Genomic DNA, 18,493 nt, shown 5'->3' with positions numbered 1-18,493 from the left:
TTTCAAAATACATCCAGGGCTTAAGTCCCGGCAAAATCGGCTGACTGTCTCTAAGTATGTTTTTTAATACACATACCTTGTACTTTAGTTAAGAAAGACACTTATACTTACAAAAGTTGACCATTGCATCTATGAATATTTACCACAGTTACTACAGCTGTTAATCCAATAAAAACTTTAGCCATCAGGAGGAGACACAAAAAGGAGACTCACGTCAGAGATAATTTAGCTGTAAGTATCTGACTCTAAATCGCATGCACGTGCAGTTTTTTGTTTGTCTGTTTTTAATGCTTTTTTGAACATTCAGTTTACAGTGAAGAACAATACAATTTTAACACAAGTATTAAAAATTACAGAAATATAAAGAATAGTTAAAGAAAACACTTCACCAACACCACAGCTCAAAACAAAAACAACTAGACTAACTAAAAACAAGAGAATGAAAAGAAAGAAAGGGAGGGCATTACTTAAAAGAAATGCACTCTTTGAATTTCGGGAGAACGCTATGTTACCAGATGTGACGTAAAGCACGATGTCGTTACTGATTGGTTTACATTTGTGTTCGTCGCATATTCTTTAATTTCATTGGTTAATATCGTTTCGCAGGATCTTTTGGGCGGGGTTACCATTTCAAAATTTCAGCGGGTGTAAACGAGTTGTTGTTGACGGACGGAAGTTTTATCTTTAAAGTTTAAACAATTTAAGTACGTTTTTCAACAGTCTTTGGGTTTTCGACCACTCTTATCGGTCATGTCTTTCTCAAGAGCTCCATTAAAGAGATTTAACGAGAATGTTGGTAAGTTGCATACGTCTGTTCCATTATTCTACGATGTGAGTGAAGTTGAATGCAGTTAGCAGCTATGTGCTTTAAATAGTTTAATTATTAATACATATGATTCAGGTTTTAATGAAAGTAAAGTTACCTGGTTAGTTCTCACTTTCATGCTCAGCTTTATAATTTAATACCGTTTTCTTTGTTAAGCGTCTGTTTTCTTGCAGCTGCGATCGATCTATTTTGCCAGCCTATCAAAACAAAGTTTATTTATCAAATGCACAACAGTAACGTACGTCATGAGGCAATAACTGTAAGGCGTGCATTGTTATTTCTAAGCTAAAAATAATAAATAGACATAACAAAATGAAGACTTAAAGATATGAAAATGAATGCTGAATATGTTTGTTCAGCTGTTTGGAATACATGTCAGCTAACGTTACCTCAATGATTATGAGAAGTTTATATTCATAAACTTTGATTATTAATCTTTTGTATTTTGTATCCTTAGGTTGTGCTCCTCCACCTGGTACATATGACGTGAAGTCTGGTGAGCTGAAGGGAGCTGTTTCATTTCATAAAGCAGAGCGCTTCAGAACAGCTTCCAAAAGTGAGAGCAGATTTTCTTGAACCACCATTTAAGATAACATTTTCCATCTGAACCTTAAAGGAATAGTTCACCCAAAAAGGAAAATTCTGTCATCATTTACTCACGCTCATGTCGTTTCAAACCCGTAAGACTTTTGATCATCTTCGGAACACAAATGAAGATCTTTTTGATGAGATCTTTCTGCCTCTCCATAGACAACTATGCAACTACCACTTTGACGCTTCAAAAAGTTCATCAAGAGATCGTAATAGTCCAACATTTTCTGAAAATACACGATCACTCTATATGACTAACAGGTTGAATTTAGCCTTTTTTTTCACATATAAACATTAATTAATGTCACATCAGTTGTGGGAACATCAATTACACATCAGTTGTGGTAAACTGAAGCTCAAGCATGTTCACTTGATGCAAGAACCAATGAGGTTCATTCTTGTGTGTTACGCAGCACGTTTGAGCTTCCGCAAGAGGTTTGTTCTTGCGTGTCAAGCAGGTTCGGTTGAGCCTCTGTTTATGTTTGCTGATCAATGTTTGTAATAAAAGCCTAAATTGAATCTGTTCATCATATAAAGCGATCAAGTCTCTTTGGATAATTTGCACTAAACCGCTCAATTCATATGGATTAGTTTTACGATCTCTTTATGAACTTTTTGAAGCATCAAAAGTGATGGTTGCTTTGCTGTCAAAGGAGGGACAGAAATCTCTTATATTTCATCAAAGATCTTCATTTGTGTTCCAAAGATGAACGATAGTCTTACGGGTTTGGAACGACATGAGGGTGAGTCTGAGTAATTAATGACAGAATTTTCAATTTTGGGTGAACTATCCCTTTAAGAATAAGAAACATTGATTAAAATATTTAAACTTTTTTTTTTCTTTTTTTTTTATGCTGATCAGCAGAGGCACCCCTGCCGTCCCCTTCAAAAGAAGTACCCATGTCTCCAGTTCGGAGGACCATGTCTGTTGATGGTTTGGTAAGATCTGAATTTGTAATTATTTGCTAGTGGTCAACCATACTGAAGTATTAGTTTAATAAAGATGTACACCTTCTATTCCATGCTTTTTCTTATACAGAACAAAAAAGATTTTATCCATATAATGAAAGTCTCTAGTCCAAAACAACATGCACACTCTTGACATTCATTGCATGGACAAATATACAGAGACATTTCTCAAAATATAATTTGTTTCACAGAAGAAAGTCATACAGGTTAAGAAAGAATACAGGTTGGAAACTAGTAAATGAAGACATAATTTTTTTAAATTTTGTCTGAACTATCCTTTTTAGAATGACTGTATTGTAATGTAACTCTTTTGTTCCTGTGTTTGTCTTATTAGACATAGCAAACCTGTATGAATTTCTTTCTTCTGCTGAACACAAAAGAAGATATTTTGAAGAATGTGGATAACCAAACAATTGATGGGCCTCATTGACTTCCATAGTATTTTTTTTTTCTTTTTTTTTTCTCCATACTATGGAAGTCAATGGGGCCGGTCAACTGTCTGGTTACCCACATTCTTCAAAGTATCTTCTTTTGTGTTCAGCAGAAGAAAGAAATTCATACAGGTTTGGAACAACTTGAGGCTGACATTATTTGAAGACTTTTTAAATATCTTAAAAATGTACAACTTTGATTTGGGTGAGCTAATAGGGTCAGTTCCCTTTTTAGAGTTCACCAAAGTGTCTAAAAACAGACAATTTGTCAGTAAATTGAATATCTACCTGTATATCAGTTAATAGTATTTGCTATGCTGTTTTACTATTTGCTTTTTTTCCTCATATAGGCTGATGCATTAAGTTCCAAAAAGGACAAAAATAGTTTCACACTTGAGATGAAACATCAGAGACTTCTGGAGAAAGAGGTAGATTTCAAACCGTTTTGAACATTTCCTGGATGGCCATTTGTTGTTTTGAGGCCTGATCAATTTCTTTGGCCTTTTCTCCTAACCTTGACTGTCACTTCTAATGCTGGAGTATAGATCCGATCTTTGGTGCAGCAGAGAGGAGAGCAGGACCGCAGGCTGCTGACCCTGGAGGAAGAGCTGAAGAAGTTGGAGTCTAAAGTGCTCGTGGCTGTCAGAGAGAAGACTGGCCTTGCTGCCAATGTGGCTTCTCTCGAGAGGCAGCTTGCAGAGTTAAAGAAAGTTAATGAGTTCCTGAAGACCAAGGTGACTAGTCTTTTTGTACCAGGGCGTTGTGCAATCTCCGTTTCTTAAAGGTAGGGTAGGTAATCCTGTTCAGAAACACTTTTTTTTTATACTGGGTGAAATGGTCCTTCCATCCTGATAGTAGTCAATACATTATGTGTTTAGAAAAAGGAATGAAAAAAATCAGACCTCTGTAGCAGCTGCAGGACAGTAAAAACTCTGACCAATCACTGCCATTCGGTGCGAATGTAAAGAACCAATCAGATGCCTTCATGTCTCGTGCCCGCCCCGAGCCCCACTGCGCGCGCTGCCCTGCGTGCACTCATCACATGTCACCGTTCCCGGAAATATTCAGCTCAAAGCACCTGCATATGCAGTCAGCGAAGGCAAACAAGGCAAAAACTACTTCCTCGGACCCTGCCTGCACTCTTGAACGACCTCCTCTGCTTCGCCCTCAACCCCGGACCTGTCCTCGAACCGACGATGCGGTACTTGTCTCCGGACTCGGAGTGTACGTTAGTCTTCATTAGAGTCAACAATGTTTTCATCATGGAAACTCTTACATGCAAAACACCGTATATGTTATGAATCTTACACGAAATTCATCTTCATCACAGTGTAACTGATGGTAATGGAAAAACGTGTATCAATGCAACCTGTTTTTAGTTTTGCCTTATAAATATAGCTCGTTACCGAATGAAACTTTACCATTATCGATATGCTAGCTTGATAGTGAGTACTAAAAGAAATCTTATTTGTTTATATTCATAGTGATAAAGTTAGGTATTTTATTACATGTGATTCTGACATGATGTCACTGTATGTACTGCGCTCCTTCCTCTCCACTCGTCTCAGGTAATAAATGCGTCTTGTTCCAGCCTGAGCGTTTGGCGTCGCGCGTTCATGTGTTTTGGGGGCGTGGCTTTGGAAGGAGCTCAGAAGGGAGGGGGTGGAATGAATGGAAATAATGAGCTCTGTTTATTGCAGATTAAAAGGTCTACAGTCACTCGATTTTTATATTTTCTTTTTCAGAGTACTTACATTTTAATTATGTATTGGTATATAAAGACAGTTTAAACAAATTTGGAGTGTTTTTTTTTTTTTTAGAAAAATGATTACCTACCCTACCTTTAAGTGTTGTTTTGTAGACTGCTTCAAGTTTACTGAGGAATGTCTTGGCACTTTAATTTTCGCAGGTCTCTGCAGATACGACCAAGAAGAAGATCAATGCTCTTTCCATGGAGCTCATTGAGGCCAAAAATAAACTGGATGCCAAAGATAAGGTAAGTTCCCTCAAGTCACTTTATGGAGAGGAGTTTGTGTAACTTCACAAGTTGCTCAGTGTAATTGTGGGCTTGTGCTTTTTGAACAGGAGCTGAGCTTCCTACAGATCAGCTCAGAGGGGAAAGTAAAGGTCTTGGAAACGGATCTGGAGACTGCCAGAACAACTTTTAGAGTTCTTCAGGAAAGGAACCAGGATCTTGGTGAGGATTAATAATGTATATTTGATAATATATATTTTTAGATCAGTCCCATTTTATAGAATCTATCTGACAGATGTTCAGTGCGTCTAAGCATAAGTCAGACCATGTTCAAAACAGAATACTAACATATCTACTATTCAAATAAACAAATAAAGTGAAACGATATTATTTCACAGTGTTTCCAACAGTATTCTGCATATGACCTCACATGACCTCATCACATTGTTCACACAGAAGAACTATCACTGTTGTCACAAAAATATTAAGCACCACAATTGCAGCCTTAGACTTTTCAAAAACATTAAACATTTTACTGACCCCAAACTTTCTAACATTTGTGTTTGTTATTATTTTGTTTAGAAGTAAAATGGTACAGTCAGGCATGTTGGAACCATAAAGTGGCATTTAAGAAGCTTCTGATGGTTTAGAAATGATTTATTGATTCAAATGACTCATTAAAGTTTAGTTGCAAATCACATATCATAAGTGACTACAAGCTAACATTTTTGCTTCTTACTTAACATTGTGTTTTAGAGGATCTTCATCAGGAGACAAGAGCCCAGAATGAGCAGATTGAGAATGAAATGGATAAATTGCACAGTAAGTTTGCATGATAAGAAAAAAAAACAGTTTGTTTTATGGCTACATCTGACTTTTTTTTCTATCTTCTTCAAATGAAGACATAATCCAGGAGCTGAGGGAGGAGATAAAAGCCCTGCAGAGTTACTTGGACTCAGCAAATGAAGAGATTCAGGTATTGGTTTTGGTCAACAGAATTTGACTCTCTTAAGCCAGTTGACATTTACTCACCGCTTGGGTTGAATCATCAGTCTTTGAAGTGCTGCTTGGTTTGAGATAAGCTGTCTGTCTCACTCTCCAATGTCAAAGGATTTGCGGATTAAGCTCCAGGACAAATCCACCATGGAGCGCCGTGTCTCTGATGCTCAAGACAACCTCAGGTTAGAACTCAGTGCATTTTCATATTGTTGCTGTTGTTATGGTATCAGTGTTCACTTCTTCATTCGTCTCTATGCGGCCTGTGCAGTGAAGTGGAACAGAAGCTGGAGAAATGTACCGGTGAGCTGCAGGACTGTCAGGAGGTGCTGAAAGTTAAGGAAGAGGAACTGCGGATTTCTCAGCAGGAGCTGCAGGACTCCCAGAAGGCTCTAGAAGAGAAGGAAAGTGAGCTGGAGCGGCACTTGCAGGATCTACAGGCCTCGCAGACCTCGCTAAAAGAGCTGGAGGAGCAGATGCAGCGAGGAGTTCAGGATCTTGAGGAGTCCCGGAGCATGATTCGCCAGCAGGAGCAGGAACTGGCCCGAGTGAAGGAGATCTTGAGGAGGACCGAGGAAGAGCTGGATCAGCGTGTGGCGCTCATGGGCGAGAGATGCTTGGTGCTGGAGGATGAAAGAGGTGAATGAGCTTTAAAACTAAGCTTGAGTGTTTATGAGATGCACATAATAAATAAGCACATTGTGGGATGAATTTGATCACCCCTCTTAGGATTATTTGTTTGTGATTTGTGTGCAGCCAGGACGCAGGAGGAGGGTCTGCGACGGGTTCAAGAGCTCAAGGCAGAGATCAACGCAATGGAGGAGAGCAGGCAGACTGAGACAGAGGCATTTGAAAAGCTGAAGGAGGAGCACTCTGCACTTACCAAACAACTGGAGGAGGAGAAGGTAATTAAGAGAATGTGTAGGTGGTTTACACCAGTATTAGCTTTCAGAAGACTTTGATAAAACCACTTGATTGATATGGATTACTTTTGACATGACTTTGTACTTGTGTAAAGGTTTTTGTTGCATGGACTTTCAATGGACAAAAATTATGGCAGAATATTAAAATTATCTTCAGAATGAACAGAAGTCTTATAGGTTTGGAACAACATGAGATTGAGGAAAGGATTATTTTTGAAGGGGGGTGAACTATCCTTTTAATGTCATGTCAACTGATGTTACCATACAAACACACAGTACTAAAGTATTCCAGGCAGTCACTAATTTCTTTTATCCATTTAACCAGGTTCACTTTATGCAATTCAACCCCATTTTTGTGAAAGCTTTCACTTAATGCATGCAAGATCACTAATTAAAATAAGTCTTAGGTAGACTATGTAGGATTTCTTTCCCTTTTCCCCCCAATTCACTGCTATACATTTATTGTTTGGACCTTTGCTGTGAAGGATTTAGAAACAGAATCTTTTTTTTTTATTATTAATTTCATTAGCTTGAGTATACAGTGAGGAAAATAAGTATTTGAACACCCTGCTATTTTGCAAGTTCTCCCACTTGGAAATCATGGAGGGGGCTGAAATTGTCATCGTAGGTGCATGTCCACTGTGAGAGACATAATCAAAAAAAAAAAAATCCAGAAATCACAATATATGATTTTTTAACTATTTATTTGTATGATACAGCTGCAAATAAGTATTTGAACACCTGTCTATCAGCTAGAATTCTGACCCTCAAAGACCTGTTAGTCTGCCTTTAAAATGTCCACCTCCACTCCATTTATTATCCTAAAGTAGATGCACCTGTTTGAGGTCGTTAGCTGCATAAAGACACCTGTCCACCCCATACAATCAGTAAGAATCCAACTACTAACATGGCCAAGACCAAAGAGCTGTCCAAAGACACTAGAGACAAAATTGCACACCTCCACAAGGCTGGAAAGTAGAGATGCGCGGTTGACCGCGGATTGGGCGGATGACGTGACGAAAAATAATATTTGAATTAAATTCGGGCGGGTGGCGGGCGGTTGAACCAAACAAATGAAAAATATTATGTATACACCAATCAGCGAATGGCGGGCGGGTGCGGTTTTGAAAATTGGTCAAAAACGTTGGTGCGGATGGATGGCGGACGGATGTTGAGTTTTGTGATGCGGTTGCGGATGAAATAATAGCCCATCCGCGCATCTCTACTGGAAAGGGCTACGGGGAAATTGCCAAGCAGCTTGGTGAAAAAAGGTCCACTGTTGGAGCAATCATTAGAAAATGGAAGAAGCTAAACGTGACTGTCAATCTCCCTCGGACTGGGGCTCCATGCAAGATCTCACCTCGTGGGGTCTCAATGATCCTAAGAAAGGTGAGAAATCAGCCCAGAACTACACGGGAGGAGCTGGTCAATGACCTGAAAAGACATGGGACCACCGTTTCCAAGGTTACTGTTGGTAATACACTAAGACGTCATGGTTTGAAATCATGCATGGCACGGAAGGTTCCCCTGCTTAAACCAGCACATGTCAAGGCCCGTCTTAAGTTTGCCAATGACCATTTGGATGATCCAGAGGAGTCATGGGAGAAAGTCATGTGGTCAGATGAGACCAAAATAGAACTTTTTGGTCATAATTCCACTAAACGTGTTTGGAGGAAGAAGAATGATGAGTACCATCCCAAGAACACCATCCCTACTGTGAAGCATGGGGGTGGTAGCATCATGCTTTGGGGGTGTTTTTCTGCACATGGGACAGGGCGACTGCACTGTATTAAGGAGAGGATGACCGGGGCCATGTATTGCGAGATTTTGGGGAACAACCTCCTTCCCTCAGTTAGAGCATTGAAGATGGGTCGAGGCTGGGTCTTCCAACATGACAATGACCCGAAGCAGACAGCCAGGATAACCAAGGAGTGGCTCTGTAAGAAGCATATCAAGGTTCTGGCGTGGCCTAGCCAGTCTCCAGACCTAAACCCAATAGAGAATCTTTGGAGGGAGCTCAAACTCCGTGTTTCTCAGCGACAGCCCAGAAACCTGACTGATCTAGAGAAGATCTGTGTGGAGGAGTGGGCCAAAATCCCTCCTGCAGTGTGTGCAAACCTGGTGAAAAACTACAGGAAACGTTTGACCTCTGTAATTGCAAACAAAGGCTACTGTACCAAATATTAACATTGATTTTCTCAGGTGTTCAAATACTTATTTGCAGCTGTATCATACAAATAAATAATTAACAAATCATACATTGTGATTTCTGGATTTTTTTTTTTTTTTTTTTTGATTGTCTCTCACAGTGGACATGCACCTACGATGACAATTTCAGACCCCTCCATGATTTCTAAGTGGGAGAACTTGCAAAATAGCAGGGTGTTCAAATACTTATTTTCCTCACTGTGTCTTGGGCCATGACTAGGAAAACAGTTTACTAACATGCCATTTTGTGATTTATTGTGGTACTTCAAGAGGAAAAATCAATCCTGAATAAGTGTGATGTGATTTATACCAGCATGAGTGGGACAATTAAGTGAAGAGTGCAACTTAATAGACTTAACTAGGTTGTACTGTGTCGACCCTCAATCAGGAAGTCAAAGTCTCCTTGATCATCTTTGTGGATTAGGCTAATGTCTCTTAAGATCCTCTAATGTGTGTTGCTGCAGACTCACAGCGGCTCCCTGGCTAGCATGCTTGAGCACCTGAGAGATGAGACCGAGGCAGAGAGGAGACAGCTTGGCGAGGAGCTGGAGGATGCGCTCGAGGAGCTGTCAGAGCTGGAGAAGCAGGAGAAATGCAGTGAGCAGGCCATACAGCACCTCACACAGAAGAACCAGACGCTGGAGCAGGAGCTGAGGAACAATTGTGCTGAGTTAGAAAAGTGAGAACAACTTCTAATGGAGTTGAGATGAATCGCATCTCTGGTAAAAACTGACCAGTGTTGTTGTGTCCTTTGGCAGGAAGTGTGCTGAGATGCAGGCTTTAGAAGAGGCTCATGTGACTGCAATCAAAAAACTAGAAGAGGATCACAACACCTGTCTTGCCAAGTTGGGAGATGTTACTACTGACTTTGAGAGGTATTACTTTAAATACCTTTTCATTTATTTAAAGTCACCATTAAATCAGAATGAACTATTCTTATTTATTTTATTTAACATTGCTTATTATAAATGATTTATTCCTTGCACATCATAACTTTTTATTTTATTTTATTCATGTGCCCTTGTAATCCTTAATCTAAATAACTTCCCCTCTCTCTTGCAACAACATCTATTCTTTTCTCTGATGATGTGTTTACTGATGTGAGGGCAGGACAACTTGTCACTCACATGAAATTGACCGATAGTAACCATTTAATCAATTCCCAAAGACAAAATCAAGTCCCGCTGTACTTTTTTTTTTTTTTTTTTTTTTGCGAGAAGCCATTTCACTCATAAATGTATATGTCACAATACAATAGGGAAGAACTATCATAAAGTGCTGTCTATGGAAGTTTATAATGACCCAGAATTTATTAATTGCCAATGCCCTGTTCAACCATCATCAAATTGTCTTAATCAAAGGTTTTTTTGTGTGTATGTAATTCCATAAGCTCAAGGAGGTCTCTGGGTGAGCAGAAGGCCAAGGCAGAGGCTCAAACCCATCAGCTGCAGGAAGAGATGAACCAACTGAAGCAACAGTTGCAGCAGGACCAGCAGAAACTCATAAGCTACCAGGAAATGCAGTGTAAAGAGCAAGAGGAGTATGCTAGGTCAGTGTCCCGCCTCACAGGTCTGCAGTAATTATCTGCTACACTTCCCATATATGTGCAGCTCCCACATAATTGATAATGTAGTCCAAGAAATAACGTCATTATCACGAAATAAATGAACAGGCTAATCAGGACAGAGGTCTTATATCATCCTGATTGTGATTCTGGAGAGGACATTTTGTGATAATGTCAGTCATTATTAATAAATGGCTTATTTACAAATCAATATTTCGTGATTATTTCTTCAAATTAATTTAAATACTAAATAAAACATTATAAAATGTAAATAAATCAATTATATAAAATAGTGTTGTTATTATTATTTAACCATTTGACACATACGATCACACCGGTGTACAGTGCAGTACGTGATCTAAATTCAAATGTGCTTTCACATGTTGGCGGGAGCAGAGCAAGAGACTGCCACGCTCAACACTTGTCATGCACCACAAATTATTTTTATTATTTTTTTTGTTAAGCTAATATTGCTCTCCAATTACCAAACCATTTAATGGATCACTATTAACTGTTTTTATAAAAAGGAATCATTACCATAAATTTAAAGGAAACTTAAAAAAAAAAAATTCCTTTATAGCTGTAGATTAAAGTGGCAGTACACAATTTCAGTTTTGGTAAGCGTATTGATTCGGGCTGTCAATGTATTTAACCCTTTGATGCGTACAATCACACCGGTGTGATTAGAGCGTTTGGTGCATCACGTGATCAACTGCTAAATTCAAATGTGCTTTCGCGCGTTGGCTAGAGCTGAGCCAGAGACAGACTAAAGCTGTCATACATCACAACTATTCAGTGTTTTCAACCACATAATGTTTATTTTAGGTTTCAGACATTTAAATACACAAAGTACTAGCAAAACAACACATTTATATTTTGTAAAATACACACTGATGTATATGGAAGCAGCAATAACAATCCTGTATAGATATCTATGAAGTATACTCTATTCTTCGCACATTTCACCCAGCCACTTACTTTCATGTATTTGGGGAGAAGTGGGTGAATTTACTTGTTGTAAATCTGACAGATCTGATTCTCTGAATTGCGCTGCGAACTAACAGTGCGGCTCGCCACGCATTATAGATCAACTAACATGATCATTATAAAGGTTTTTAAACGACAAAACACATTCACTTACACGTATTTGAGAATCGGAATATCAGATAGTTGATGACAGCTAACAAGTTTGTAGATATTTTGAAAAACTAAATAAAAGCGATACAGCACTATTGTGGCTACTGTGTCACATGACAAGCATGTTGCGCTGGGGGTCAGCTGCTAGAATATTTAAAATTGCATGTAGTTGAACAAAAAATTTAACCAATTGCTCATACAAGTTTAAATAATTAATTACCACATTAATGTGGAAACAGTATAAAGACAGTATTTTTATATATATATATATATATATATATATATATATATATATATATATATATATATATATATATATATATATATATATATATTAGGGGTGGCACGGTACATGAAAAAACATCCGAACCGTTCGGTTCGCTTGTCTCGGTTCGGTGCGCGTGTGCGTCGCGCGGTTTGCACGGTTCGACGCATGCGCAATGTAGCCTCGTGCCCGTGCTAATACAATGCTAAATCATAAATCAGACATATGTAGAATTACATTACAATGTCCAGCAATCAATTTATATAGTACACTGAGTTTACCTAGACATTTAATGAGATCTACTCCACTATATGTTGGTTTTTTCATGTGAATAAATAGGCTACATAGATCGACTGTTCCACGTAGCCTAATGGTCCAGTGGCAGAACTTGCCAAGCGTATCAAAGGTTCTGAGTTCTAATCTGCGCTCGTATATATTTTTTTCTTTATCAAAACCGATTATGTTTATCAGCGGTTGTATATCAAGCAGGGACCGATTTGTATGAATTTTGTTTTATTATTTAATCGGAACGAGTAGCCTTGTCTCCTCAATGGCTTGAAGCGCGCATCCGAGTGATGAATGTGCGGCCGCTGCGGTGTGTGCGCGAGCCACGAGAACACTGTATCAGCACCACTGATCGACACTGCAACGAGCACTTTGATCACTTGATTAAAAAAACACATTTCAGCGCTAAATTGCTTCTTATTTAACAAACGAATGAAACAAATACTTTGCTAGTTAACTGGAAATGTTTTATTTATTTGTATTGGTACACCCGTGCTGCAAGATCAACCCTGGCAAAAAATGGTGGGGACATGTCCCGCCTATGATGACGAGACACGAGGATAAATTGACAAATAACGGTCCAACACAGCCCACGTAGCTCTACAGATGATGGACCTCCAGGGCCACTGAAAGTTTCCTCAGGGTGACTGCTCACTCATATTACTTCAGAATGGGAAATGAGAAGCTGCGTTTTGCAAACACACCCCATTTATGAAATAAATAAATAAATAATTAGATAATTCAGCTATATATCATATGCTGAAGTAAATTTTTGGAGTGTTAAAGATTAAAAGAAAAAACAACAACATGAACCGTACAGAACCGAAAACCGTGACCCTAAAACCGTGATACGAACCGAACCGTGGGTTTTGTGAACCGTGCCACCCCTAATATATATATATATATATATATATATATATATATATATATATATATATATATATATAATATTTTAAATATTTATATTAAAGGTGCACCATGTAACTTGACACTCTAGTGGTTAATAAATAAAACTGCATGTGTCTTGCGGAAGAACATTGTAGTCGGAGCTACTTCTCTTTGTTTATGTATATGACGAGTCACACAGGTCCCGCTCGGTCTAAAATAGTCTGAATATCAACGCTTATTATAGGTGTTTTTTAGCTGTTAAGCATAAGACAAACAGTTTGGAAGTTGGATTCATGATATACTCCCTCATTATATACATTTTGCATTTTAAATAACTGCATTAATTATTTATAACGGGTTAAACGGCAAATATTAATCTATAACCTAACACATATTTTTAATAGGGCTGTCAAAGTTAGCGCGTTAATAACGCATTAACGCAAAATCATATTAACGGCACTATTTTTTTTAACGCTCGATTAACGCAGCGCGTATTTTCTGTTTGACCCGTGGCCCAAAACCTAGTTGGAGAAATGGAGATACACAGTGTTGCCAACTTAGCGACATTGCAGACCCATTTAGCGATTTTTTTTTTTTTTTTTTTTTTTTTTTTTTTTTTTTTATTATTATTATTATTTTTTTCTTCAACAAAGCGGCCAAACTTTATTTAGTTTCTGAGAATCTACCGGTACCGCCGGTGCTCTCCCAGCACACGCGCGCGCCTCTCTCTCTCTCGCTCTCTCTCTGCGTCTCGCGCTGGAGAGAGGAGCAGCGCTTTAATTCAGTTAAACACAGATATGATGTTGCTTCTCTAATTTTACATGCAAGTATAGCCGAAATCGCAAAACAGATATTGTGTTTATCTTATGTGTATTTGATTTCATCAGACGACGGCTCGATTATCAGGATTTTTGTGCAGATTAACATCTTGGAAGGGAGAGCTGGTTATGTCTTAATGGGTCGCGTTTCAGTCACCATTTCATATTCATTCCGTTGTTTGACAACAGAAACAGTACAATATACCAATGAAAACAGTTTTATTGAGAATTTAGCTTTATCAAAATGGGCACAGAGAGAGACAAACTATAATGTAGCCTAATAATAAATAATAAATGTACATTTAGCATTTTCAGAAGAGCTGCCCTGTCATGCAAAAATCTAAACATGTTTGTGTTAATTGCTCAGTGCAAAGAAAGAGAAGTAATGGGAACCTGGTATTTCTTTGTTCTTTCTATATGTGTCTAATAGACATGAACAAGTTATTTGAAAAACATCTATGACCTTTGAAACATGTCTCGTCTTCATGCTCAATGTTGACTATGGTTTCAATAATAAACATACATTTGCATAAAGCATCCATATTTATCCATGCCCACGTTGATTAGAGTATTACTAACTTGAAAAGTATTAATTAAAGGTACATTTAGAACAAATAAAAAAATGTGCGATTAATCACGAGTTAACTCATGACAATCATGCGATTAATCGATTAAAATTTTTAATCGATTGACAGCCCTAATTTTTAATAATGGCACCAAGTTTAGGCTGTAAACACTGTTCTCACACCATCAGAGGTCTGTAAATATCATACTTCAGCTGTCATACTTTAGAATACTTTGAAAAGTAAATGTAGACTACTGTGTTACAGGATGCTTTTAGAAGTTCAGACAAAGCTGGCTCAGAGAGAGAAAGAGTTGAAGCGAGCTGCAGAGACTCATAGTGAGGAGCTGAGATGCCTGCAGGTGGAAGTGGAGCAGGAGAGAGAGCGGGCTCAGGCTCAGCTGGAGAGAGAACAGAAGAGGAGGCAGTCAGTGGAGGGCCGTTCTGCAGAAGCCAGCAGGCTGCGGGGCCTCGTGGGCGAGCTAGAAAACCAGGTTTCTGAGCTGCGCGGGCAGGTGCTGGAGGAAAAAGACTCTTCTCAACGTCATGCTGTGGAGTGGCAGCAGGAGAGACGACAGCTATGCAGACAGATGGAGGAGGAAAGACAAGACTTTCACAAACAACTCGCAGAGGCTCAGCTGCAGAGGTGAGAAAGTTAGGATGCACTCAACAGGTCTCAAGTCCATCATAGTGTCCTCATGTAGTCAGTCTCCGTGTGTATTGCGTTGTTTAATCCCCGTATTGTCATTTGTTCACCTCAGCACGTGTGATTCTGAGACACAACACTGGAGAAACTTGTATGAAGAGCTCTATGCTAAAGTTAAACCATTTCAGGTAAGCAAACAAATTAAGAATTTTTTTTCTTGTATTCGTGCATATTCTTTATTTGTATTAGTTTTGGTTACTCTTTATTTTAAGGTGATGTAGCTTCATTGTACTTACTCAAATAAGTACTGAGTAATATTAATTGACTACATTTAATTACTATAGAGTTACGTTTAGGGTTTGGTTTATGGTTAGTTACTTGCAATTATGCATCATTTTCTGTTATTACTATTACTAAAATTACTAAGTGTTGCCTTAGTTTTATTTGGCTGCTGTGCCTTCTAAGATGCCTTTGCGAACAAACTTCACATGGGAAATGGGTAACAGCACTTTGCAATATTCACGAATGTGCTGGTAAAGTCACTGAAATTATTATTATAATTTTTTTATTTTTTTTTAAATAGTGGCAAAAGAGTAGAGACAACTCTTAGGTTTAATATATGCTCTTAGGTTTAAGATGTGCTAGATGAGTTCTCTCATTTGTCCTCTTATTCTGGTCATCAGGAACAGCTGGACCGCTTTGCAGCGGAGAGGAATGCGTTGTTGAATGAGAAAGGATCCACGCAGGCGGAGTTGAACAAGTTAGCCGATGCCTATGCTAATCTGTTGGGCCATCAAAACCAGCGACAGAAGATCAAACACATGGTCAAACTCAAAGAGGAGAACTTGGAGCTCAAAAATGTAAGGCATTATTCATAAGGCAGTTGTCATTGTTTGATTTGAAGGTTTTGGTGCGTAGCTGACCGTGTCCATGTGTTCTGTAGGAAATGTCCAAGTTAAGGGCACAAGTGGGGAAACAGAAGCAAGAGCTGGATCGACTCAAGTCCAGCCAGGTGCCAAAGAGGTTCGACCCCAGCAAGGCTTTCAAACATGAGCTCAAAGAAAACCAGCAGCCCAGCTCAGCTCTTACACAAGGTGAATTATGAAAAAAACCTGGATAGGGTTTGACCTTACTTAAATTGGAACATAAAGTAGCTACTAGCTAGTTTGTAACTAACTTAATATAAACTTTTCTTCAGGACTACCTTAAAATGAATACGTGATGTAACAGGTAACCAGTAAAGATCATGGAGAAGGGGATTTGTGAGCACTAGTGAGCGTCTAGTCCAGGGCTGCGTTTCCCAAAAGCATCGTAAGCCTAAGTTGATCGGAGAGCAATTGCCACCAATGGTCTCTACGATCAACTTAGGCTTCCGATGCTTTTGGGAAACGCAGCCCAGGTAAGCACTCTCGCAGCTGTATTTTTACATACTATAGCCTTGTAATGGTTGGTTTTTTTGTGTGTTTTTTTTTTGGGTTAGCCAATTAACAAAGCATTGCAGTACTCCAAATCAGAAGTTAGTAGTGCATAAATTAGGGTTTCTGCATCAGCCAGATTGTGGAGACGTGCCATATAACGCAGGTGATAAGAGTTTTTTACAACTGAAGCAATATGAGAAACAAAGGAAAGAGAGGAATCAAATAAAACATCAACATCACATACAGGGGAGGAGGGTTTAAAAAAACAACAACATCAATGTCAAAAGACAGGTCCATTCTATTTAGAGGTACAGTGGAGCTGATCAGCATTATTTAATTTTTGCTGTCATTTAGTTTAAGAAAATTCAAGGACATCCAGTGTTTGCCTGACTCACTGCATGTATTAGAGAAATCAGAGATGAAATATCAGAGGAGGTGGTAAGATAGATTTGGACGCCATCAGCATAACAATGAAAACGAAGTCCATACTTGCGGATCACCAAGTGGCTGCATGTAGATGATAAAAAGTAACGGACCAAGAACTGAGCCCTGTGGGACACCCGCTGTGTCAGTGGAATTGTGCTGGACTTCTACTCTGCATGGTGATGTAGAACTTTCTATCAGTGAGATGAGAAATAAACCAGGAAAGAGCAGAACCACTGATTCTTATATTAGAAAGACTGGAAATATGAATATCATGACAATAGACTAACTTGTATGTTCTTTTTATTACACATTTCAAATCTAATTCTGCTTTTTCCAGGCAACAACAAATTTCGTTAAACTATCACTAATGGACTTTTGTGGAATATCCCTGGCCTATGGATGACTGTGAACGAGGATAGTTCAGCACCCAAACATCCTGACTGCCTCTTCGGAGTCTGACAATGTAGATCTTATTTATGTATGTTTTATTTTTGTGTGTGAATTTAATACAGTGGCATTAACATTGTTACTGTCACTCAATATCTATATATATTTGACAGCCCCCTTTTTTAGATGTTGCTCTTGACTAATTTGACTACAATGGTGAAAATGTTTATATGGTACTCAGGATTTTCTGTTATCTGATTTTGTTCATCACAGGGTGTGCTATTATCTTTAAAAAGTTCATTGTTTGCCCACTCTTTAAGTGTCCAACGAGTCTTGTTCAGTTGATTTCTTCTTTTTTTTAGAGTAAATTTTAGTTCTTACAATATTATTTTATAATTTTAATAATGGTTTTTTTCTGCCATAAAGCTTAATGTCAAAACTATAGATGTCTTTAAATTTTAATGTTCTTATTTGAAAAGAGCAATGTCAGTGAAAACTTTACTTAATAAAATACTTGCTTTTCTCTCTCTTTGCTCTGTCATTGTGATATTTATGCCATAATTTTAACACTAGAAGGACATTGTATTACACTATCATGCATTTCTCATCAGTTTGAGAGATTAAAATCATGGCTGTTCCAGCAGAGGGCGCTAGAACACAAGGCAAACCAGAACATGTTTCTGTCATGTAATACTGCTTTTGGAAGAACCTTCGTCATTTCTTCTACAAGCTTCCATTTACAATGACAAGCAATCAAGCATGCTGTTCTTGCATATACTGATAATTTATTTACATCTTCAACCTTGACATAGCATTTATGCTTGTTCAGCTGCAGTAGTCTTTGAGGTGGTAGATGGTGCAGGGCCTGTGGCAGCACCGTTCCACAATTCCTCTCTTCCTCTTCATCACCTTCTCTTTTAATGGAGCGACCTCATCTGCCAAATTTGAGAGCAAGACTGGGAGAAGAGGTGGATGCTATTAATTCAACAATTTTTACACAAAAGCATAATAGGTCTTCTTTAATGAGTGTTACTGTTTGAGCATGAAAAAGGTCTGAAAAGCTACAAAGCACAACATTCTCAGTACTGTTTCTGACTCCCTTGATTATAGTCTTTGAGTTTTCTCATGGGAACGTACACGTCACAATATTCATAATTTAAATAATTCCTTGAATGGGC

General features: G+C 38.4%; 1 protein-coding gene across 2 annotated transcripts; it reads left to right on the top strand.

Annotated features, from left to right (window-relative positions):
- Nucleotides 1–578: 578 nt before the first annotated feature.
- Nucleotides 579–17,844, top strand: hmmr (hyaluronan-mediated motility receptor (RHAMM)). Of its 2 annotated transcripts, none has more exons than XM_084430917.1 (20): nucleotides 579–796; nucleotides 1,284–1,382; nucleotides 2,280–2,356; nucleotides 3,168–3,245; nucleotides 3,363–3,551; nucleotides 4,727–4,813; nucleotides 4,903–5,014; nucleotides 5,549–5,614; nucleotides 5,695–5,768; nucleotides 5,903–5,973; nucleotides 6,060–6,427; nucleotides 6,545–6,693; nucleotides 9,384–9,598; nucleotides 9,678–9,794; nucleotides 10,310–10,468; nucleotides 14,707–15,084; nucleotides 15,200–15,272; nucleotides 15,768–15,944; nucleotides 16,028–16,178; nucleotides 17,266–17,844. In XM_084430917.1, the coding sequence occupies exons 1-20, from the start codon at nucleotides 751–753 to the stop codon at nucleotides 17,283–17,285; spliced, it is 2,706 nt and encodes a 901-aa protein (XP_084287043.1). In that variant the 5' UTR covers nucleotides 579–750; the 3' UTR covers nucleotides 17,286–17,844. The 2 variants fall into 2 exon arrangements, with proteins under 2 accessions (XP_084287043.1, XP_084287044.1); XM_084430918.1 differs by having other exon boundaries at nucleotides 626–796; nucleotides 2,283–2,356.
- Nucleotides 17,845–18,493: the final 649 nt, after the last annotated feature.

The sequence above is a fragment of the Rutilus rutilus genome, assembly GCF_951802725.1.
Source record: "Rutilus rutilus genome assembly, chromosome: 14".
NCBI classification, from domain to species: Eukaryota; Metazoa; Chordata; class Actinopteri; order Cypriniformes; family Leuciscidae; genus Rutilus; species Rutilus rutilus.
This window is presented reverse-complemented; position numbering and strand designations above follow the sequence as displayed.